The 24,992-nt window shown below is 39.7% G+C and overlaps 1 protein-coding gene across 1 annotated transcript in view; it reads right to left on the bottom strand.

The window, feature by feature from the left end:
- AXDND1 (axonemal dynein light chain domain containing 1) overlaps window positions 1–21,019 on the bottom strand; it is a 91,714-nt gene extending 70,695 nt beyond the window's left edge. The window contains exons 1-9 of the mRNA XM_078078033.1: window positions 20,946–21,019; window positions 20,198–20,403; window positions 18,049–18,221; window positions 16,963–17,066; window positions 11,463–11,583; window positions 10,585–10,670; window positions 8,456–8,512; window positions 7,179–7,281; window positions 5,761–5,882 (exon numbers count right to left, since the gene is read on the bottom strand). Coding sequence (XP_077934159.1) covers window positions 5,761–5,882; window positions 7,179–7,281; window positions 8,456–8,512; window positions 10,585–10,670; window positions 11,463–11,583; window positions 16,963–17,066; window positions 18,049–18,221; window positions 20,198–20,291 — 860 coding nt within the window. The 5' untranslated portion in view covers window positions 20,292–20,403; window positions 20,946–21,019. The remainder of the gene's footprint in view (window positions 1–5,760; window positions 5,883–7,178; window positions 7,282–8,455; window positions 8,513–10,584; window positions 10,671–11,462; window positions 11,584–16,962; window positions 17,067–18,048; window positions 18,222–20,197; window positions 20,404–20,945) is intronic.
- Window positions 21,020–24,992: the final 3,973 nt, after the last annotated feature.

Genomic DNA, 24,992 nt, shown 5'->3' with positions numbered 1-24,992 from the left:
TTTAGAGATGAAAACTACAATATCTGAGTTGAACATCACTGGAGAGGATTAAAAGCAGATTAGATACTGCAGAAGAAAAGACTAGTGAACTTGAAAATAGAGCAATAGAAACTATCCAAAATGAACAGAAAAAGATTTTAAAAATAAGAAAAAATGTTCAAAGCATCAGTGATCCCATCAATTCCCATATTTGATTAAAAATATAAACTCACAAATCCAAAAACCTTGATGAACACCAAGCACAAGAAACATGAAGAAAATTACACCAAGGTGTATCATAATCAAATTGCTCGAAAGCAATGATATGATGCTCACAACTTAGGGAATTCTACAGGATAATGGTCAGAAAACATTTCAGCAGTTAAAATTGAGGTGTGAGTAAAGCAACTAGTCTGAAAAGACTACATGCTGTATGATCCCAACTATATCACATTCTGGAAAAGAAAGAAGTACAGAGACAGTAGAATGATCAGTGGTTGCTGCGGGCTTGAAGGAATGGGAACGGAGGAGGGATGCAGTATCACCACCATTACAATGTTATACAGACTGAAATCAACATTGACTAATTAGTGTGCTTTCCACATATAGTATATTTCACCAAGAAAACTTAAAAGAACTGGGGATATTTAGCCCGGATAAGGGAATGCATAAGAGGGAAAACAAAAATGGCTATTTTCAAATATTTAAATAGCTATAAGGTAAAAGAAAGAACCGAGTTATTCTGAGTATTTTCACAGTACAAAATGAGAATTAGTGGGTAAAGTTATAGAGAAGCAGATTATATTTATATAAAGTAGCTGTTTAATTTTTTTTAGTACGTGAAATTTGATACACAAAGGAATATGTGCAAATGAGGAATCACAATGATGAAATGACAGTGAACACTTTATAATTTTTTATTGAGATATAATTTACATGTCATAACATTCACCCTTTAAAGTATATAATACTGTTTAGTATATTCAAAAAGTTGTACAACTATTAGCACTATCTAACTCCAGAGTATTTTCTCATTACCCTCCCCCCCCCAAAAAAAAATCCTTAACGGTTCCTATTAGCAATCACTCTTCATTTCTCTGTCTCCCAGGCCCTGGCAACTACTAATCTACTTTCTGTCTGGCTGTGCCTCTTCTGGAAATTTCATATTACGATATTGTGACCTTTTCTGACTAGCTTCTTTCACTTAGCATGTTTTCAAAGTTCATCCATGTTATTTTTTTTAAAGATTTTATTTATTTATTTATTTGAGAGAGAGAATGAGAGAGAGAGAGAGCATGAGAGGGAGGAGGGTCAGAGGGAGAAGCAGACTCCCTGCTGAGCAGGGAGCCCGATGTGGGACTCAATCCTGAGACTCCAGGATCATGACCTGAGCCGAAGGCAGTCGCTTAACCAACTGAGCCACCCAGGTGCCCCAAAGTTCATCCATGTTATATCATGTATTAGTACTTCATTCCTTTTTATGATTGAAAGATATGCATTTGTCAAAACCCATAGAACAATACAACACAAAAAAATAAACCATAATGTAACCTATGGACTTCAGTGTATCAATATTGTTTCATTAATTATAACAATTATACCACATTAATACCAGATGCTAATAATGAAAGAAACTATATACGGAGAAGGGGGGATAAATGGAAACTCTCTATTATCTGTTCAATTCTGTAAATTTAAAACTATTCTTAAAAAGAACCTTTTATCTTTTAAAAGAAAGTCAGGGGCATCTGGGTGGCTCAGTCGGTTGAGCTCCTGACTCTTGATTTTGGTTCAGGTCGTGATCTCAGGGCCCTAGGATCAAGCCCTGAGTCCATCTCCTTGCTCAAAGGGAAGTCAGCTTGTCCCTCTCCCTCTGCCCCTCCCCCTGCTCATGTATGTTCTCTCTCTCTCTAAAATAAACAAATAAATCTTTAAAAAGAAATAAAAGAAAGTCAGATGAGCACATTTTTAAAAAAATGAATAGGTAAATAACAAACTAGGAGCAAACTAGTGTACTATATACTGTATTCTTACAAAATGGTAAGCTAGAGAAAAGTAGATATTATTAAGAAAATTATAAGGAAGAGAAAATACATTTACAGTACTGAACTGTAAAGAATCTGCTATAAGTGAACCTCTGCAGTTCAAACCCATGTTGTCCAAGGGTCAACTGATATATGCTACATGATCCCATTTATATGAAATTCCTAAATAGGTGAAACTAATCTAAGAGGGAAAGAAGTCAAAACTCCTGGAGAAGTGGGGATGGGCATTTACTGGGAAAGAGCATTAGGGAACTTTGTGGGATGATGGTAATCCTCCATATCTTGTTAAGAGTTTGTATTTGTCAAAAGTCAATAAAGGCAAACAAGATTTGTGTTTCTCGATACATGTAAATTTTACTCAAAATGGAAAAAAAGGCAAATAAATAATGAACTCTGTCTAGTTAATGAAAAACATGACAAAGTATTTAGGGGGAAATGCACTGAGGTCAGCAATTTACTTTGAAGTATATGAAATTGATGGATAGATAGAAGGATGGCTAGATGGAGAGACAAGTGATAAAGCAAATAGAGTAAAATGTTAACGGCAGAATCTAGATAGTAGGTATGTGTGCATTCACATTAAAATTATCTCCATTTTGGGGCATCTGGGTGGCTCAGTCAATTAAGAGACTGACTCTTGAATTTCAGCTCGGATGAGCCCTGTATCGGGATCCGTGCTCAGCACAGAATCTGCTTGAGGATTCTCTCCCTCTCCCTCTGCCCCTCCCCCTGCTCGTGCTCTCTCTCTGTCTCTAAAAATAAATAAATAAATCGGGGCACCTGAGTGGCTCAGTCACTAAGCGTCTGCCTTCGGCTAGGTCATGATCCCAGGGTCCTGGGATTGAGCCCCACATCGGGCTCCTTGCTCCACGGGAAGCCTGCTTCTCCCTCTCCCACTCCCCCTGCTTGTGTTCCCTCTCTCGCTGTGTCTCTCTCTGTCAAATAAATAAATAATAATTTAAAAATCTTGGGGCGCCTGGGTGGCTCAGTCGTTAAGCGTCTGCCTTCAGCTCAGGTCATGGTCCCAGGGTCCTGGGATCGAGCCCCGCATCGGGCTCCCTGCTCGGCGGGAAGCCTGCTTCTCCCTCTCCCACTCCCCCTGCTTGTGTTCCCTCTCTCGCTGTCTCTCTCTCTGTCAAATAAATAAAATCTTTAAAAAAATAATAATAATTTAAAAATCTTAAAAAAAAAAATAAATAAATCTTTTTTAAAATAATAAACTTAAAATAATTTCCATTTTTACAGATATTTGGAAATTCCCATAGTAAAATATTGTAAAAAATAAAAATAACAACTGAAAAAATGTCAGGTGCCTGCTGCGTCCAAAGATATTTATAGTGTCAACCAAAAAGATTACAACAGCATCCCTATTTCTTTGTAATGTGAGAATCTTGTTCAGCTCATATCCACTCTGGCAGTTATTACTCCTCCTATAAAAAAGTGTTATTATGAAACCCTGCTGCATATGAAACTTCCTTCTGGGGCGCCTGGGTGGCTCAGTCGATTAAGTGTCTGCCTTCGGCTCAGGTCTGATTCCAGGGTCCTGGGATCGAGCCCAGCATCGGGCTCCCTGCTCTGCAGGGAGCCTGCTTCTCCCTCTGCCTCCTGCTCCCCCTGCTTGTGCTCTTTCTCTCTCTCTCTCTCTCTCTGGCAAATAAATAAATAAAATCTTAAAAAAAAAAAAAAACGACAGAAAACTTCCTTCTGCTGTAACAGGCCTCAGGGGCAGTAGTGTGAAAAGCAGAGACACACACAAGCAGATCAGGAAGCACTCAATGAGACCAGAAGCAGAAAGCTACAGTAACATGCAAACAGAGAGAAGTCACAGGCTGATCTCAAGTATTTCCAAGGCATACATGGCGTTACCATTTCCTGGGGACTTCTATTGGATCTTCACAACAGTCTTGTGAAGCAGGGAAAACTCTTTAAGATACCAAACTCAGGACAACCTTCCCCATTGAAGGTAGGCCCTAGACCTTCAAAAGATCTCCTACCACAACAAAATGCTGACCACTAGATTATTCTGAACTTAGTGAATGATTCACCATTCCATAGACATATCATGAATGTTTGCAGCAATCAGTCTAAAATCTCATTGCTTATTCTCACCTACTTTGTATTCTTTTTTTTTAAAGAATATTCCACACTCATGTATACTTTCTATATATGTATGTATGTATATATTTACTTATAGTAAGCTCCATGCCCAAAGTGGGGCTTGAACTCACTACCCCAAGATCAAGAATCACATGTTCTATTGACTGAGCCAGCCAGGCGCTCCATCAGCTACTTTACATTTTTAATTCCCAACTTTACCCTATTCTAAGTCCTTGGTTTTATGCCCTACTGAGATCCTGTCTCTGGTACCTTGGAGTTAGTATTTTTGTGTCCATGGTGACTCAACTTTTCTTAAAGGATTTTGGCTTTGACTTGCCTGCCTGTCTCTTTCTGTCTAGACTTTTGGGATTGGACCCCACCCTATTTTGGCCCCTAGAAGCTAACTCCTAAAATCAGCTGGAAGAGTCCCACTCACCTCTACTCCTCATAAATGGGAAAGTCTGGATCCACCATTAGTCATCTAGCTCCTTTGCTATGCTTCGTCATCTGTCCCTCCTAGCTCTGTTCTTAGATTGACAACTCAGACTTCAGTTGTCCCTATCCTTCTTCTAATTTGCATTCTCCAGCTCCTGACGTCTTCCAAGAACTGACTCCTTAGTACCTAATCTTGACAAGTATCTTATTAACAGCTTTGCTCCTCGTTTCTCAGCACCATCAGATAGGAAGACTCAGCTTCCATAAGTCAGACAGTGGGCAAATAAGGCAAATTTATATTATTTATTCTAATTCAGGAGAAACACATTCAGAAAGATCTAATAATTTTCTGTGGTTCCATGGCAAGTAAGCTGCAGATATGTAATTTGAACCCAATATTCTAATTCCACTATTCCTTCCAGGTTTTGTAAAGTACCACAGTCATTCAGAAACATTATAGTTATGATAGTATTTATCATGATCATCTATAATAATTATATGTATTGACCATCGACCTCTGTGCTCTCATTTAACCTCACCACAATCCTGTGAAGCCTCTTGATGCTTGACACAGAGTAGACACTCAGCAGACATCACTGACTGATGAATGAACAAATGGACAAATAAAATTTTTCACAGTAGTTATTATCTGCATCTACAGATGAGAAAACTAAGGCTCACACTTTTGCCAAGGTCACACATCTAGATGTTGATTTGAAACCAGATCAGTCTGTCTCCAGAATCTATACATTTTCTAGTAATTCACATAGCACTTCACTCCCAGTCATAAAAGAATATGGTGTCGGGGCCCTTGGGTGGCACAGTTGGTTAAGCATCAGACTCTTGATTTCAGCTCAGGTCACTATCTCAGGTTTGTGGGATCGAGCCCCACATCAAGCTCCGCACTCAGTGCACAGTCTGCTCGAGATTCTCTCTCTCCCTCTCCCTCGGCCCCTCCTCCCCTCTCTAAAATAAATAAATCTCAAAAAAAAAAAAAAGAAGAATATGGTGTCAAACATCTCAACAGAAATCATCTTAAGGAAGTTCTCAACTATTATATTTTTACTACAGAAAATAGAAATGCAATTCAGTTCCTTATTATCAATAGAATAGAGAAGGGAACTTTTGTGATCCTCTCAAAAGCAGATATAAACATAATTGTAATATAAAACTCAAACCGCGATATTCCAGTAACAGCTCTAACCTGATTTTGGACAGTAGTTCTCCTCTATCTGCACAATCCACACTGACTTGTCGAATAAGTTCATGAAATACTGTATTGTAAATGGTCTGTTCCTTCCTCAATACATGTAGTAGTTTGTGCATCTGGCAGAAGATAAGGAATATCATCAGTATTTATAACTGTCTTATCAGTAAAAAACCATTTTAGGAAGTAAATACTCTGAATGTGAATGTTTTAGAAACACCTTGATAATTTATTTCACTTATATTTTTCTTTATAACTATATCTACAAAAATGATATATTATTTTTAAAATATAAATATAAAAATATATTTTTTAAAGTATGTTTAATCATGTACCTCTTTACATGATGCACTGAGAAGGTCACAGTATCACTTCTGTATCATCCCCGCCAAAAATACATAACCTGAATCTAATCATGAGTACACACCAGACAAACCAAAATTGAGGAACATTCTACAGAATAACTGGCATATGCTCTTCCAAATATCAATGTCAAGAAAAACAAAGAACTGTTTCAGAATATAGTTGTCTAAAGGAACATGACACATAAAAGCACTATGTGATCCCGGGATCCTGAAACAGACGGGACAAGAGCTATAAAAACCATTATAGGTACAACTGATAAAATTTGAAATTTGAATATGGACAGGTACTACCAACACATCAATGTTAAATTTCCTGATTTTGATTAACTATATTATGGATATATTAGAGAATATCCTTATCCATAGGAAACATACCCTGTAATGTTTGCATGATGTCACCAGCTTACTGTAAAATGGTTAGGAAAAACTATACATATAGAGATATGTATGTAAAGAGGAAGAGAGAATGATAAAGCAAGTAGGGCACAATGTAAACTATTAGTGAATCTGGGTAAAGCTTACATAGGAATGCCTTATACTGAACTTGTCTTTAAGTTTCAAATTCTGTAAAAATAAAAATTTACAAAACAAAAGAGGAAGAGCCCTCATAAAGAAAAATATCTGTATCTCTGTAAGGTTGAAAGAGCTTTTTCATTAATGAAATAAAAATTTTAAGAGGTAAGAAAGCATGGTTTAATTGGCAGTGTTTTTTAGTGGTACATAAAATAATAAAGGTCTTATAATCAATGGTACTTTATAGTCAATGAAATACGGTAATAATAATACCAACAATTATACAGTGTTTGCTACATGCCCAGCACTATTCTAAGCCCTTTATATTCATATGTCATTTAATCTCCACAACAACCCTATGCGGTAGGTATTATTAGTATCTCTAATTTAAAGATGAGTAAATTGAGACACAAATACATTAAGTGAGTTGCCCAAGGTCACTAGCTAATAAATGGCAGGGCCAGGATTCCAATCCAGACATTCTGGCTCCAGAATGCATGCTCTCAACCACTAGGTTACATTGATCTTTGCAATTACCTTGGTTGGCCCTGTATATTCCTGATTTTCCACACCAGCCCTCTCTAGCATAGCATCCATCACATCATTCAGCTGGACCACGTCTACTCTTTTATTAGGTTTCCTAAAAGATTAAGGTGACAGACTTATGTAATTAAGTGTTGTAACAGGTTATCCTCAAATGACAAAAAGAATATAATATATACAAAATGTATATACTATGGAATATTAATGGTTTTTTTTTTTTTTTTTTTTTTTTTTAGAGAGAGCGAGCTGGAGGAGGAAGGACAAAGGGAGAGGGAGAGAAGCCCCAAGCAGACTCCGCATTGAGTGTGGAGCCCAACCTAGGGCTCAATCCCAGGACCCGAAGATCATGACCTGAGTGAAACCAAGAGGTCGCCCAACGGACTGAGCCACCCAGCTGCCCATGGAATATTAATGGTATTTCAAAGCATTAGCCCTGTATGTACTGATCTAGTGGATTATAGCAGTAATAAAATTTTTAAAAAAAGAAAAAGGGAGGCGCCTGGGTGGCTCAGTCGTTTAGCATCTGCCTTCGGCTCAGGTCATGATCCCAGTGTCCTAGGATCGAGCCCCGCATCGGGCTCCCCACTCTGCGGGAAGCCTGCTTCTCCCTCTCCCACTCCCCCTGCTTGTGTTCCCTCTTGCTATGTCTCTCTCTGTCAAATAAATAAATAAAATCTTTAAAAAAGAAAAAAGAAAAGGAAAATGTAAATAGTATGATCCTCTTTGTAAATAAAATAATGCTTCCTTCCAAAAATTCTACACACCTAGTGTGCAGGATTGTAAGAACATAGAAGAAATATGGAGAGATAAATACCAAGCTGTTAGTATTGGTTACTTCACAATGTAAGTATGTAAGTGAAGAAAAGGGACAATGGAGAGGTAAGAAAAAAAAAAAGACTGTAGCAAACCATCTGCTGTACGACATTGTGCCTAGATTGAATGACACTGTATTGAAAACTTAAAAATTTGTTAAGAAGACAGATTTCATGTTAAGTGTTCCTACCACAACAAAATAAAATTTTAGAAAAAAAATTTTTTTAACTGTAAAAAAAATATATTTTATACTACTTAAATATTATTATAAATATGTGAAAATTGAAAACGCTGATTAGATGATGGAATTGTGGACACTTATTGTCTTGGGTTTCTGCTATAATTTTAATATTTTCTGTGCAATAAAGTACTAAGAAAAATACATATGTATATTAAAATACATATTCATATGTATATGTTCCTTCTGAGAAATACTTTCAAAAATAAACTGTACTTACATGGATGGGAAGAGCAATAGCCTGTTTTCACTATCTGTGAGGAGAGTAGTATATTTGCTGCAATAAATAAGACAGATAAATATTATTGTAAGAAAATTAACTGGCCTGTTTATCACATATCACAACATGATAAACCTTAGACCTCAAAAATTGGGAAGCTTGGAGGCAATCGAAAGGGTCTATCATTTTACCCACAAGATCATACCAAGGCATCTACAGACACAGATGTAATGACATTTATCATATTTGGAATATTTTTAGTAAAGGAGTTTTAATAACATTCCTCATATGTGACAATATGAACATTTCCTTAGTTCATTTTTTTAAATGCCTTTTCAAAGGTGGAAGGATGTTCTAAGAACTCTGAAGTCAACAAAGTTAAGTGAATAAACAGGTTATAAAATTAATAAGCAGAGATGAAGCTAGAACCCAGTTTTCCTAACTCCCAGCCAAATCTGTCCTCTGAAAGTGCTCATTTCCACCTAAATGAGTATCACAGTGAGAACCACATGGTAATCCTAATTCATTATTATTTATGTAACATTTTTCTTCCCCTTGTTAATAAGCATTTCCTTTCGTTCTGCCCCCTACTGGAACTCAGTTGGTTAATAAGGTCCATTTTCAGAATTTAGATCAGTGAAAAATCTCCAGGGACTATAAAGACTCAAAGTTTCAAAAATGAATGAGAGGAACCAGAAACAATGATAGCCTAGGCACAATGAGCATGCCTACCACCCAGATCTTGATTTCTAAGTACCATTCTCCACTAAAAGGAATCAGTACTCCCTGGAGAAGTGACATAGCTCATTCCACAGCTGGAGTTGGGAAATATAAGATGAACCTGGAAATCTTATTGAGTCAGAAAATAAGGAAACACTCAAAGAATCATGGGGACATGTCCAAAGAACATAAGAGCCAGCTCAGAGGAGCTAACATTGGCCAAATCTAAAAATTTTTGAACATAAAAATAATCATAGTAAGGACGCCTGGGTGGCTCAGTCGGTTAAGCTGAGTCTGCCTTCAGCTCAGGTCATGATCCCCAGGTCCTAGGATCGAGTCCCGCATAGGGTTCCTTGCTCAGCTGGTAGCCTGCTTCTCCCTCTGCCTGCTTCTCCCTCTGCTTGTGCTCTCTCTCCCTCTCTCTCTCTCTGACAAATAAATAAAATCTTTTTTAAAAAATAATCATAGTAAAGAACTATAACCCACAGAAAAAAAATAGAAATCCATGAATTCATATGGTAAAATGCTAACTAATAAACAGAGAAGAAATGATGAAGCTAAAAAAGTCATCAAAAAGATCTATAACTGGTAGGTTGCTAGGAAATATACACTGAAGTATTTGGTGGTAAAGGGTCATATCTCCAACTTACTCTTGAATAGTTTTAATGTGTGTGTGTATATCAAAGCAAATAAGGCAAAATGTAAATAGTGAGTTAAAACAGAGAGTACATGAGAGTTGCTTGCCATATTTTTGTAACATTTTTATAATTTTGAAATTATATAAAAATTAAAAGTTCCCCCAAAATGAATTCCATTTAGTTCTTTTTGACAAAATATTATTCTGAACCCCACTATCATAAGGAAATGCCATGTGTATTGAAAAAGTAAAAAGAGTGACAGCCTCTGGAGATTTTATTATAAAACCTTAGTCCATAATTCTAGTTTTTTACACTATGAAACATTCAAACGTTGTTTCAGAAAATACAAGGAAGATCCCATTTTCAATGACATAAGCAGGAAACAAAGAAAACTGGAGATGACTAGTGTGAAGGCTGGATCCAAGCCCTAGAGTGTGCCTTATGAGACATCAACTCAGAGGGCTACTTTCCTTTGTCTCTTTGGCCACTACCCAAAACCATTCCTAAGGAGGCCTAGGTGAGCATTCAGAACACAGATCCACTTCTTTAATTGAAAATTAAATAGTAGGAAAAGACAGAGAACATTTTGATCACTAAAATCCCAAACTCTTTTCAATAAGACATTTTCATTCTTAAATTTAGGATGGAAGGCCAAATGTTTCCTTATTTCAATGTAGATATTACCTAGGAACTGTTCTCAGGTTCCTCTATGTCTGAGGAGGAGGAAACAGTTCCACTTGTCAGATATTCAGGATATACTATGGTACTCACTCATCATAACACTCCAAACCTGAAACTCCTGTATTTGACACAATATGAAATTCTTCAGGAAGCAAAGTATCTGTTAGTTTCTTTGGCTTAAAAAGAAAGAAAGAAGGACAAGAATGAAAACATTAGTAAATGAAAAAAGTTGGATTGCATAAATCAACATTCCTATCCCAAAGGGATACTATTTATTAAGAGGTTTGATTATAGAAATAACAGTATTAGTAATACGGACCATAGGACATAATAAAAAACATTTAGCAGAGCACACATTTAAAAAATAACCATGAATTAAAGAACAACCTTGGTTTTAGTATTATTCACACATGTCCCACACATTCAGTAATCCATTGACTCTTTAAAATTCAATAGGAGGGGTGACTGGGTGGTTCAGTCGGTTAAGCATCTGCCTTCACCTCAGGTCATGATCTCAGGGTTCTGGGATTGAGCCCAGCGTCAGGCTCCCTGCTCAGTGGGGAGCCTGCTTCTCCCTCTCCTTCCCACAAGTGCTCTCTGTTGCTATCTCTGTTTCTCTCTCAAATAAATAAATAAAATCTTTCAAAAAATAAAAATAAAAAATAAATAAAATTCAATAGCAATTTAAAATTTACCTTAGCAACATGCCAAAAATAAGAATTCTACAACTTTGAACTGTAAATTAAAAAAAAAAAATCTAGCCTTCTATACTGTATTTTCTAGATTAAAGTGGGTAACTGTAGTTTGAAAAATGGCTTAAAATAAGGTATCATAGAAACTTTCCCACTAAATACTTTTTCCTAGAAATAATTAGAAAGTGTTACAGTACAGCATTGCTTTATATTTTTAAGGAAATGATTTTTAAAAATTAGAGGGAGAGGAAATTATTTGTCAAATACTCTATTTACCTTATGAGGCACAATGACACCATCATGTGACTGTAATGAACGTTCCAAACGTGGGGGACAAAGCGAACTCTCCCTGGCCTCTCCTTTAACATATTTAACATCGTACAGAAAAGAAATATCCCTAAAAATAAGAAAAATATATTTACAAAATAAATTTTCTGTCTGGCTACTGGATAAGAGTGGGTAAGATCCACATACATCTTCTAGTGGGTGAAAAGGGGCACAAAACCAGTCTCCTTACTTCATACTTCACTAAGACAGCAGAAGCATTAGACAAGAGCCACCCCCACCCCATTATTCCTCTTCTCCACCTCATATTTCTCCTTCACATCACAAATCCTTTCCCTTCCTTCAACCTCGGGTGAAGATGTATTCTCTTCCCCAGGGTTATTTCCTCCACTGATGTCCTTGATTTCATCTTTACCCACATCCTTTGGGATCTCATTCTACCAGTCTACTTTCTGTATATTTCCCCCTCCCTTGGAATATTCCCTTTGATCTATAACTCAAGTCTTTTCCCCTTCTAAAAGATGTTAGTCCAAAAGTACAAAGTTTCATGTTATCAGGATCTATCTATCAACCGATCTCTCACTTTCCGTTAATCAGATTTCTTGAAATTTCCTTGCAATCTAATTTCAATCCCTCTCTCTCTTCTGAAACCACTCTAGAAATCTGATAACTTTCTACTGCTAAGTCATCAGCTCTTCTTTTCCACTATTTCCCTGTAATATTTCCCAGGGTTGATCATCTCTTTTTTAAAAACACTATCCTCTCCTCTATCCTCTGTGCTACTGGACTCCTGGTTCTTTTGCCTTAACCTCTCCTTCTTGGACTCCTCTGTGACTTCCTGTCTACTAAATGGAAATGCCCTGCAACATTATGGCCTCATCTCTCTGTCTTCTTACCCTATACTTTCTCTCTGGCAATGCCATGCAAATCTCACCTTATCACATTTGTTATCACATTTGTTACCTCTACATACACTGAATCCTCCTCCCTCCATTCTAACTCTCCACCCTCCTATCCTCACTAATTCTGTCAGGAATTACTACCACTCTATCCATCAAAAGCTCAGCATACATAATTGATTCCTTCCCATCCATTGCCCTAAATTCCCATCCACCACTAACACTTATTAATTTCACAGTCACCCTCATAGCATTCTAGCATTGACCCTGTTGTCTCTTGCCAATGCCAAATCACTAGTCCAAGCTATCCCTACTTTTTACGTGGCTCTCAAGTCTCTCTAGTACATTCTACACACTTCTGCCAATTCACCTTCCTATAGCAGTTATAATCACGCCACTTACTGCACGTGATTTTCACATGTCTCTGCCCCTCCCCCAATTGTAATTGGTATAGCCATTATGATAAATAGTATGGAGCTTCCTCAAAAAAATAAAAAATAGAACTACCATATGACCCAGCAATCCCACTTCTGGGTTTATATCCAAAGGAAATGAATCTGGATCTTGACAAAATATCTGCACTCCCATGTTCATTGACGCATTATTCACAATAGCCCAGACATGGAAACAACCTAAATGTCCACTGATGAATGAATGAATGAAGAAAATGTGTATATATAGACAATGGAATGTTATTCAGCCTTTAAAAATGAAATCCTGCCATTTGTGACAGCATGGATGAAGCTGGAGAACACTGTGCCAAGTGAAATAAGCCAGACAAAGACAAATATTGTATGACTTCATTTATATGTCAGATGAGCGCATGGGGAAAGAGGGGAAAATGAGGAGATGTTAGTCCAAAAGTACAAAGTTTCAGTTATGCAAGATGAATGAGTTCTGGAGATCTAATGTATAGCACGGTGATGAGAGTTAGCAGTACTGTGTTATATATTTGAAATCTGCTAAGAGAATAGATCTGAAATTTAATCTTCTTACCACACGCATATAAACTCACAGATACACACAAATGGTAATTATACAGAGTTATTTAGCTTGACTGTGATCTTTTTACAATGTATACATTTATGAAAACATCAACTTGTATACCTTAAATGTACACAATTTTTGTGTCAAAGATATATCAATAAAGTTTTTTTTAATAAAGTTTTTTTTTTAAAGTCGCTCTCAGGATGATGGGACATTAGTCACTATCACACCAATAACTGCTAGAGATTGGCCAATATAACTTTGTTAGCTAAAAACAATGAATGAGGGGCGCCTGGGTGGCTCAGCCATTAAGCGTCTGCCTTCGGCTCAGGTCATGATCCCAGAGTCCTGGGATCGAGCCCCGCATCGGGCTCCCTGCTTCGCGGGAAGCCTGCTTCTCCCTCTCCCACTCCCCCTGCTTGTGTTCTCTTTCTCGCTGTCAAATAAATAAATAAAATCTTTTAAAAATAAAAAATAAAAACAATGAATGGTTCATATATATACATAGGTACACACACACATCTTTGTAAAGGAAATGTTGGTTTGGTAACTGTCATTCAAATTTTCTCAAAAAGTAACTATAGGACACTTTTATATTTCTATTATTAAAATTATTGGTTATTGGGGCGCCTGGGTGGCTCAGTTGGTTGGGCGACTGCCTTCGGCTCAGGTCATGATCCTGGAGTCCCTGGATCGAGTCCCGCATCGGGCTCCCTGCTCGGCGGGGAGTCTGCTTCTCCCTCTGACCCTCCCCCCTCTCATGTGCTCTCTCTCTCAAATAAATAAATAAAATCTTAAAAAAAAAAAAAAAAAAAAAAAAAATTATTGGTTATTTTACTTTATTTTTATTTTTTTATCTTTATTTTTAGAGGAAACATTTGGTTTGTTTGTTAGTATATAATTTTTCATTAAAAAATAATCTGTTTTGGGGCTCCTGGGTGGCTCAGTCGTTAGGCGTCTGCCTTCGGCTAGGGTCATGATCCCAGGGTCCTGGGATCGAGCCCCACATCAGGCTCCCTGCTCCGCGGGAAGCCTGCTTCTCCCTCTCCCTCTCCCCCTGCTTGTGCCCTCTCCCGCTCTGTCTCTCTGTCAAATAAATAAATAAAATCTTTTAAAAAATAAAATAAAAATAAAATAAAAATAAAAAAATAATGGTTGGGAGCACCTGGGTGGCTCAGCTAGTTGAGTGTCTGCCTTCAGCTCAGGTCATTGGCCATTTTTACCTTCTTTGGACTCTTGAACTCTTGTGGCAGCCTTGGAGGTAGCAGCCTGCATGGTAGGTTAATTCCACCCTGTTCTGAGAGTTATTCCCAAAAGTATTGCTTCATATTTTCTCCTTTAGCTCTCCTGACAATTTTGTAAATACTCAATTTACTGTTTAAAATAGGTTTTATTGGGGCTCCTGGGTGGCTCAGTCGTTAAGCGTCTGCCTTCGGCTCAGGTCATGATCCCAGGGTCCTGGGATGGAGCCTCGCGCCGGGCTCCCTGCTCGGCGGGAAGCCTGCCTCTCCCTCTCCCACTCCCCCTGCCTGCATTCCTTCTCTCGCTGTGTCTCTCTCTGTCAAATAAATAAATAAAATCTTTAAAAAATAATAAAAAATAAAATAAAATAGGTTTTATTTTCTGCACTGAACTCTGACTGATAAAGCTGTTGAAAAATATTACTCAGAGGCTATTTGCTGGGTTGTTTTATATTTTACTGCTGTGCTCTAAATATTTAAGGTTGCTAGACATAATAGTATTTATTATACTCTTAACCTAACTCTATAACCTCTTGTTATAAATACTATTAGTTATACATACATGTGTTAATCTTCTACTGGTGCCATAAAAATTACCACAAATTTAGCAGCTTAAGCAACACAAATTTATTATGTTATAGTTCTATAAGTCAGAAGTCCAACACAGGTCTCACAGACTAAAATCAAGGTGTCGACAAGGCTGTATTCCTTTCTGGATGCTCTAAGGGAAGATCCATTTCTGTGCCCATTGGAGTTGTTAACAGAACTCAATTCCTTGCAGTTCTAGGACTGAGATCCCTATTTCCTTGATGGTTGCCAGCTGAGGGCCATACCCAGCTTCTAGAGGCCAACAGTAGTTCTTAGCTTGTGTCCTCCCTTCCTCCATCTTCAAAGCCAGCAAGTGTAGGCTGAATTCCTTCTCTCTCATACTTCCACTGTGTTCTCCTTCTTCTCTGACCTGTTCAACTTCCTTCTTTTTCCACTTCAAAGACTCAGGCAATTAGGTTGGGCCCATCCCGAGAATCCAAGTTAATCTCACCATCTCATGGTCCTTAACCTTAATCACATCTGCAAAGTCTCTTTGGTTATGTAAGGTATGTATTCAAGTTCTGAGGTACACCGAGAACATTTTGCGGGGAGGCTATTATCCTGCTTACCACAATACAGATCTTCACAGTTTAAAAATTCCAAGTGAGAAGTCATTTGACATTAAAACTTTAATATTGGGTTATTCCTGCATTCAGATATAGCTTATTATTTTTTCAAAGTACTTCAAACATTTCATAACTACTAATTATAACTAGTGATAATTATAACCAAGATCTGAAGGTATAAAATAAAATACGATACTTTGACACCAAAGCCCCAGGACACAAAAGGCAATAGCCCAAGTTCCTGCCACCTTTTCTAGCACTGAGACATACCTGAGTATTAACAGCTTATATTTAAATAGCACTGCACAGGGGCATCTAGCTGGTCAGTCAGTGCAGCACGTGCCTCTTGATCTCAGGGTCGTGAGTTCGAGCCCCATGATGGGTGTAGAGCTTACATACATACATACATACATACATACAAAGCACTGCCCATTATTTCCTTTAAAATATGTGTTTTACAATATCTCCGGGAGGTCCACAAAATGGAGCAAGTCTATTATTCCCTTTTTACAAATGAGAAAATGGAACTCAGAAAGACTAAATAACCTACCCATGTATTAATATGCTTATTATTACATATTAATGTGTCATTAATGTGTCATAATATTACATATTATTTCTTTCAGATGAAGTGATATCTCATAAGGGGCATGCAACTGATAAATGGACTACACATAGAAAATGAGCTGGTCACAATCTTCACAGGGAAACCCGGGACATTCATAATACTTTTAGGAATGACATAAAAACAACAAATAGTATTTGCTGATTTGATCGAAAGGTGAAGGGTTCACTTTGAGAAAAACCAAGGAGTAAGCACTTGCTTTTCAAGGTTTTCATGAAGCTATGTTACCTCACTCTTCTTAAATGTACAGATGAAAGAGGCACTATGAGACACTCTGCCTCTGGGATCTTGTCCCTTTTACTAGGGTACAACAAGGGACAGAAGAGTAAGTGGACAAGGACACAAAGGCATGCAAAAAGCAAATCTTAACAAAGCAAAAGCCAGGAGAGTTAATAATCCTACACACAGAAGGGTGGTCTTGTGTCTTCTTCAGATTGTTTTCTGATTTATCAAAGATACTGTAAGCTTCAAATTTAAAATCTTTGATTCTATGATTTTTTCAACTGTGCCCCTCCCAAAGAAATGAAAAAAAATGAGAAAACAACTCTATTCATCAGCATCTACCCTACCATCTGCCTTCTTTACCTTCCAGCACCAGTTAAGGAAACAGGATGGTCAATCAGGTATTTGAACTTATTTCTTCTGAGAGGGTGATACCAGACTTGGTCAGCCGGACGCAGAAGTGTACCCTAAGAAAAAGCAAATACATGAATATACAGCAGAGGGAGCTCTAGTCAAATGAAATCTGTTAATCCTTTGGAATGTTTACATTAAAGGCATTTGGATAGTCTATGGAAAAAAGAGAGAGCAGAATGCTTAATCAATACTATGGAGAAAAACTGAAACTGGGACAATTCAAAAGTGAAAGAAAAATATCAAGACTGACAGTAGTAATAATGATCACTTAGGTAAATCACATTTTAAAAAAGCATTTCCTTGGAAACACTGTTGCAAATGATTTTAGTTTTCATTCTAGGAAATGAATTTTAAAGTATTTTGAAAGACAATCAGGAACATATGACACTGGGACGCCTGGGTGGCTCAGTCGTTAAGCGTCTGCCTTCAGCTCAGGTCATGATCCCAGGGTCCTGGGATCGAACTGCTTCTCTCTCTGCCTGCCACTCCCCCTGCTTGTGCTTGCTCTCTCTGACAAATAAATAAATAAAATCTTAAAAAAAAAAAAAAAAGGCATATATAACATTAAAAAAGAAACAAGCCCAAAATGAAGTCACTTGTGCTAAGCCTCACATCAGCAAACCAACACTTAACACCTTACCTAATGGCAGTTGTGGCATCTCCCAAGAGTGGCATTTTAAGCCAATCAGCTGGAAGTTCCTGATCAGCACTAGAGAGGTAATCAGCCTGATAGGCTCCCACCCTTCCCCAGAAGATGACCTTGCCCAAAATAACCCTTTCTTCTGTTTATGATTTCCTTGTCCCTGCCCCTTTCCGCCAAAAACAGCCCTCTATTTTGTATAGCTTCTCAGAATTCCTTTCCACTTCCTATATGGGATGCTGCCTGACTCATGAATTGTTGAATAAAGCCACTTAGAGCCTCAAATTTACTCAGTTGAATTCTGGTTTTTACAAGAACATGCTCAATAAATACCTAATGAACTGGATACCAAAAAGACATATGTTCCCCAGTTCTTCGTATAGGTATATACTCACCTTTGGGGTTTTAGTTTTCTTAGGGGGCAGTAAGTTTTCAGGACAAGGACCAGCATTGGCTGCATAGGTCAGAGAAAGAAGAACTTCCTCAGGGATGAACTCATTCTGAAGGGATGTAGGAAGGGGTTTTGAACGATCCACCATATTTTTTTTCTCCTTTAGTTCAGGAAGTACTAAGAAAGTAACAGGAAAGAAAAACTTGCTGCAGTTTTCTGTAGTTAGTTGGAAATTCCCAGGCTGCGTCATCAATACTACCTGTATGTTTCTAACAGAGCAAACACTGTTTCTGGTTGCCAAGAATAGTTAACAGTACTGAACATCATCTAGTCAAGAAAAAAATGCTCATATTGCCTGCCCTCCTCACACTTTTAACACACACAGTTTCAAAAACTGAGGCACAAAGATGAACCTCCATTATTCCAAATTCAAAGTTGAAAATTAAACTCACATCACCTGCTCAATTAAGTGGAACAGCCTTAAAATGACTATTTTCCCTTTGATGTGAAAAGGACAAAAGAAAGTTCACCTCACAACTGTCAAATTATTTAGTAATTATTTCTATGTAAATCCAAAGGTGAGGATAACTGCATTAATTGGGGCATTTTTAGAGTGGAAGGGATCTGAGTTGGGTTTAAGAGGAAAAGCAGAATTAGGATTGTTGGAAATGAAGAGAGTAGAATAATCTGAGCAAACTGGCAGAGTCAGAACTGTACCAAGAGTGTTCTATTCAGCCCGAGTAGGGCGGAGGAGTTGTAAAGACAGGTAATGGGAACAAATAGGTAAAGGCCTCCTGTGAAGTCAGTCAAGGAGAGTGGGGTTGTGGCTCTTACAGAACTCTCCACTAATCTACGCCCCTCACAAAGTATGGCTTATGTTAATGATATATTTTTGGAATGTTGGTGAGGGGCGTAGATTAGTGGATTAACAAACTCAACTTTGTTTACATTTCCTTATGCCTCTGTTTCCCACATCACTCATGGAAGAGAAGGTGATGTTAGGGCTCCAGAAAATTGAATTATGGGTCTCTGAAAGTTAGGCTATTGATAAGAATGCTTTTTCCTTGTAAATCTTACTAAGACATTGGAAAACTGATGGAGACTCATATCTTGTGGGACTGTGATCTCTATTAGTTAACCGTTTGTTTTTCCCTTCCCTTGGCTTTAGGGCAGCCAGCAGTACCTGAGGAATGTCACACACATCCCACCCAGGAGGGGGGCTGGGAGGATTGTGGGCTGTCAGCTTGTGCTTTGCCCTCAGCTTGCTTTCTGCTCCCTCATCATTAATTTCTATAAGGAGGTATCATGCCTTCCTTGTTCACCAGCAAAACTTCTAAAGTTCACATTACCAAATCTCTTTATCTCTTGAATATTTGAAATGGAGTTACAATATCACAAGAAATAGGAAGAAAAAAAAAGCTAGGTGGGGCTTTAGCACAATCTCCTCTAAAAAAAAAAAAAAGATGAAGGTGTTGGAGGGAGTTTTGACATAATGGGAGTAGGGATGAGTCTAGCTGATTCTTATTCTAGTGCAGATCTGCAGTTATCTCTAGATGAATGAAAATCTTAAGGGAATTCTTGTCATTTAGATATATTGTTAAAACCTGATACAAACTGGTTCCTTAAAGTCAGAGCCCAGGTACCAAAAAAAGTAGTTTCATGCAACTACTGGAACTTAAAATGGGGTGAATTTAAAACTATAAAACTAGGGGTGCCTGGGTGCTTCAGTCTGCTGAGCATATGACTCCTGATTTGGGCTCAGGTCATGATTTCAGGGTGGCGAGATCCAGCCATCCCTTGCACTCTGCACTTAGCAGGGGGGTAATGCTTGGGTATTCTCCCTCTCCTTCTGCCGCTCCCCCCACTTTTTCTCCCTCTCTAAAATAAATAAATAAATCTCTAAAAAGAAGTTTTAAAACAATATAAAACTCATCATCATTTGAAAAAAATTAGTCTTTAGGTGGAGTAGTGAGACAGGACTCTGACTCAAAAGTACTATAAAAGGAATGGCTTTTATTGAAACAAGTGTATTAGAAAAACGAAACTGATTAAGGTATCCTGAAGTCTCAGACTCAGGGGAACGGGGGAAGGGGCTGTGAGTTCCATCCAGGGCCGTGATTACTTGTGTCTGCGGGATCCTTGAAGAACTTTACCTGTCTCCTCCTTGGATGCAGAGACTTTTAATTTCTTGCCCTCAGGTGTTGACAAGGAGGTTAGCAATGTGGAGGGCGTTTTCGGAAGAGACATAACAGTCAAGGCCTCCTACCACGCGCTTTAGTAATTTGAAATATCGCTCCAGAAAGCTAACTTAGAAACAAATCAGCGGCGTACTGGGGTCTGGCAGTGCCGCCACACTGTCCTGCAGGCAAAAAAGAGAGAGACCCATTTAGTGCTTATGTTAGGATCAGAGTTTATAATTCATCTAGCTTCGGTTTTCCTTCTTTGGGGAGCCTTCCGTGTCCTCTCAGGTCACCTGACGCGACTGAGAAGCCTGCTCGGGCCCCCCACCGACCGCCGGCCCCACCCGGAGGCGGTCCCCGGCTCCAGACGGGGAGCTCGGGGCCGAGGCCTCGCCCGCACACAGCGCCCTGGGGCACAGCAGCTCCGCGGACTCGGGGCAGGGCAGCGTGGGCGCCGGGTCCGCCTCAGAAGTGATGGGAAACAGACACAACCGCTACCGGTAAATTGTGTTTCCCGCCAGACAGCTGGTCGCCTCGCCCTTTACCGGAGCGCCTGCGTGTCGTCATAGAAACCCAGGACCCCGAGCTTTGGCCGCCCTCACTGGGGGCTGTCTTCGGCGGTGCCGGCGGAGGAGGGGGACTGCTAAAGACTCCCAACACCCAGGGATGCGGTGGTTTTTCACCACAGCATAGGTTCAGCAGCAATAGAGAACGAACATACTTAATCGGGCCGTTCTCACGGAGTGCGCAAGTGACTCGATCCCGGCGCTTCCGCCCGCAGGTCGTCGCCAGTGCGCAGGCGCCAGCGGTGGCCGGGGTCGCTCTCCCGCCCCCGCGGACGACCTTCGCGGCACCCGGCGCCAGATTGGAGCCAGCATCCCGGAAGAGATTTGTTTTTCCATTACTCTCTCCCACTTTTTGTTATTTTTCCTATTTTTCTAAAAGCCAAATCCAAGGCGCAATTAGGTAACCAAAAGCTCTGGGTTCCCATCTGTTGAGGCTTCCTTGCGGATGCTGCCCCTGCCCTTGACCTCTTGGTTAAGTCTTCCTTGGGCACTTACGCACAACCCCCACCCCACCCAGCACGTTCAAGGCATTCTTAGGTCGAGGATTTTTTTTCGCTGGAGGCAGGGAAGGAGATTGCGCTTTAGGCGGAGTCAACCCAAGTAAAATTGTTGGGGCTTCCCAAAAACCTGTTCAGGGAAGAATGGGATAAACGCATTGGCAAGGAAGAGCTGAAATCCTGCCCCTTGCCGCCACCAGGGATCATTTTCTGTTAATATGGAGCCTTGGGGCGCCTGGGTGGTTCAGTCGGCTAAGTGTCTGCTTTGGGCTCAGGTCATGATCTCAGGGTCCTGGGATCCAGCCCCACATCGGGATCCCTGCTCAGGGAGAGCCTGCTTCTTACCCCTGCTCGTGCTCACTCACTCTCTCAAATAAATAAAATACACTTGTTAGAGCCCTAGCAATATTATGAACAAATTCCCTAATACCGCTCACTACCTTAAAAAAAAAAAAGATGGAGCCTTAATGCCAAATAGTACGAGTGGAATCCAGTGTCTAGATGACTCTAGTCTGGCAAATAAATTTTAGAAGGGAAGATAACTTGTTCAACCGTCCTACTCCTTAGGACCAAGCACAGTGCCTGGCCCAAACTACCTGGTGTTTGAAAATCAACTGGACAGTTCTGCTCCTGTGCTGATGGATTTGGTCTCTGGTTTCTGGTTTTCAGGATAATAGCAATGATAATAGCAACGAAAAAATATGAGCAAAGTGTTAAAAATAAAAACAATCTTGTGTGCCTGGGTGGCTCATTCGGTTAAGTATCTGGCTCTTGGGTTTCGGCTCAGGCCATGATCTCATGGGTGGTGGGAGCTCTGCAATGTGGGGGAGGGAGGTCAGCTTGAAGATTCGCTCCCTGTCCCTCCCCTTCCCCCTCACGCTCTCTGTAAACACACACACACACACACACACACACACACACACACACACACACACACAGTCTCTATGGAGGTCAGCTTGAAGATTCGCTATGTGGGGGAGGGAGGTCAGCTTGAAGATTCGCTCCCTGTCCCTCCCCTTCCCCCTCACGCTCTCTGTAAAAACACACACACACACACAAACACACAGTCTCTATGGAGGTCAGCTTGAATTTCGCTCCCTGTCCCTCCCCTTCCCCCTCATGCTCTCCGTAAACACACACACACACACACACACACACACACACACAGTCTCTATGGCCCATTCTAATTCTCCTAGTCAAACACCCTAGCTAGCTGAGCATTCTAGCCTTTAGCCCTATACCATCACTCTAATTTTTTTCTAGATTTTCCAAGAATCTACAGAGACAACACTCACATAGCACACATGTAGTTCCCTCTAAGGACTGGCAATGATCAAACAGGTGAAAGGCAAAAGCAATGCACAAGTAGGTGGAAGGTAACTTTCCTCCAGTTTATTTGCCTTCTGCCTTCCTCAATGGTGGTGTGACTCTACATTCTAGTTTGGAACCATAACCAGAAGACTGAACTTCAGAGATCCTAAAATTCCAGCGTTCAGCTTACAGTTTATCAAGCCTTTGGGTACTGGAAGAACAAGGTAACTGATCTTTCACATTCTTAACCTAGTTTAAAAAAAAATCTAGGGGACTGATAGAAGAGATGAAGACAAGTGAACAGATTCAAGAGACACATAGAAAGTAAAATCTATAGAATTTGGTAAGTGATTGGATCTGTGGTATGAAGAAAAAGACATCAAAGGTTACTTCTCATTTTCTATCCTGTGCAATGGTGTGATTATACATACTGTTTCCTGAGTAAAGGTCTGCGTTAAAGTTGTAGAAGTATATGAAGTAAATGCCCAAAGACAGATGAACACTTAAGAATATTACACTAAGACCATAGCTATTGAAGAATACAGTTGCTACTCTTGGGAAACTCCTCGTAATTTTGTTTTGTTTTGTTTTGTTTTTAAAGATTTTATTTATTTGACACAGCAAAAGAGACAGAGCAAGCACAAGCAGGGGGAACAGCAGGCAGGGGAGAAGCAGGCTCCCTGCTGAGCAAGGAGCCCGATGCAGGCCTTGATCCCAGGACCCCGGGATCATGACCTGAGCCGAAGGCAGCCACTTAACTGAACTGAGCCACCCAGGCACCCCTCTCATAATTTTGATTGATAGCAAGGGAACCCTAAAGTGGAGAGAGGTAAAGTATTATTGAGGTCTTTGATGGAAAATATCACAGCAAAATCCAAGATGAGCAGGTAATAATTTTCCTAAATGGAACACATCATGATAGTAAAAATGTCAGCCATAGTTATAATAAACAGGGCTAACTGCGCTTGTTGGCATTGACTAAATTCTTTGGCAGCTTAACAAACACCCAACTCAGCAGTAGGGTCCTCTGGCTTCAAGTGGAATCTCAGAAGAGATTCAGTTATTGTGATCACCAAACATGCCCTGAGCTGGGGAAAAAAAAACACAGTAGGAGCGTGTTTGCACCAACCTTTTAACAATTCATTTTCTTTCTTTCTTTTTTTTTTTTTTTGAGAGGGACAACAAGCAGGGAGAGGGGCAGAGGCAGCGAATCTTAAGCAGGATCCAAGCTCAGGGCAGAGCCCTAGGTGGGGCTCGATCTCATGGCCCTGAGCCAAAATCAGGGATGCTTAAGTAACTGAGCGACCCAGGCGCCCCTTACCGATTCAGTTTCTAAGTGTGTGGGCAGGGATTACACACTCATTTGTGGGCGCTTACAAATAGCATGCATAGCTTCCTGAAGGAGTCTGACTGGGGAAAAGACCAGTAATTGTACTTAGTGTAGCTAAAGATTGAAGGTATCAAGTAAGTGTTGTGAAGGAGACACTGAGAAAGAAATCTAGGCACTGCCCAGCCAAGTGCCTCTCAGGGGAAGAGTAACTTCTAGTGTTGCTTCCACAGGACATTCCTAAAACCGAAATGATACCTCAGCTTGTCTCAGTTATGTCATTATTCAGTTAAGTACCTTCCGATTCCACATAGGTGTGCCGACAGGAAGAAATATGCTTTTGGTTTTTGTTCACAAGCATATCTTCAGTGCACAGCACAGTATCTGGAATGTGGTGTTGATGCAGTCTAGAAGAAATTCATCTTTCTCATCATACCATAAATTAGGCTTCTACGGAGCAAATTCAGTCAGCAACCATGCCAACGTGATTTCTCATGGGATATTTACCAACCTGTGTGATTTCTCATGGTATAGTTACAAACCGGTATTCCAGTGACCTTCGTTCATTGGAGTCCAGATGCAAGCTGAGCCTAAAAGGTCAGGACCCTCAACTTCAGTAAATTCAAGGAAAACTTCCACAACATGCTTTTGCCCCTGGTGCCGAAGAATACTCACTTGGTCCAAGAAACAGGAAGGGGCCCATCTAATTTCTGAAGGGATTTCCCCCTTCCCACTCCTCTGGCCCTGCAGAGGCAGGTGGCTAGAGCCAGAGCATGGAAGATTAGAGGACTTCTTAGATGATGCTTCTATGGAAAGAATGTTGTGATGTCAAATCCTACTCATAATGGGTTCCTATTACGAGGAGATTCTTTGGAGGAAGAAAAGCAATGAATCTTGCTTCAAAATCAGTTTCCCCAAGTCTTGTCTGAAAAAGCACACTTCTCAACCAACAGATTTGCCACCTCTCATTAGAAGACTAAGTCCATATCTACCCATTTAGGGGGAAGAGGTGGGTACATTTTGAGAAATAGCTATTCACATGTTTTAAGAGGCCAACTGCAAAAGGA

Source organism: Halichoerus grypus, chromosome 7 (assembly GCF_964656455.1).
Source record: "Halichoerus grypus chromosome 7, mHalGry1.hap1.1, whole genome shotgun sequence".
Taxonomy (NCBI): Eukaryota; Metazoa; Chordata; class Mammalia; order Carnivora; family Phocidae; genus Halichoerus; species Halichoerus grypus.
The sequence above is the reverse complement of the archived record's forward strand: the minus strand, read 5'-3'. Positions and strand labels throughout refer to the sequence as shown.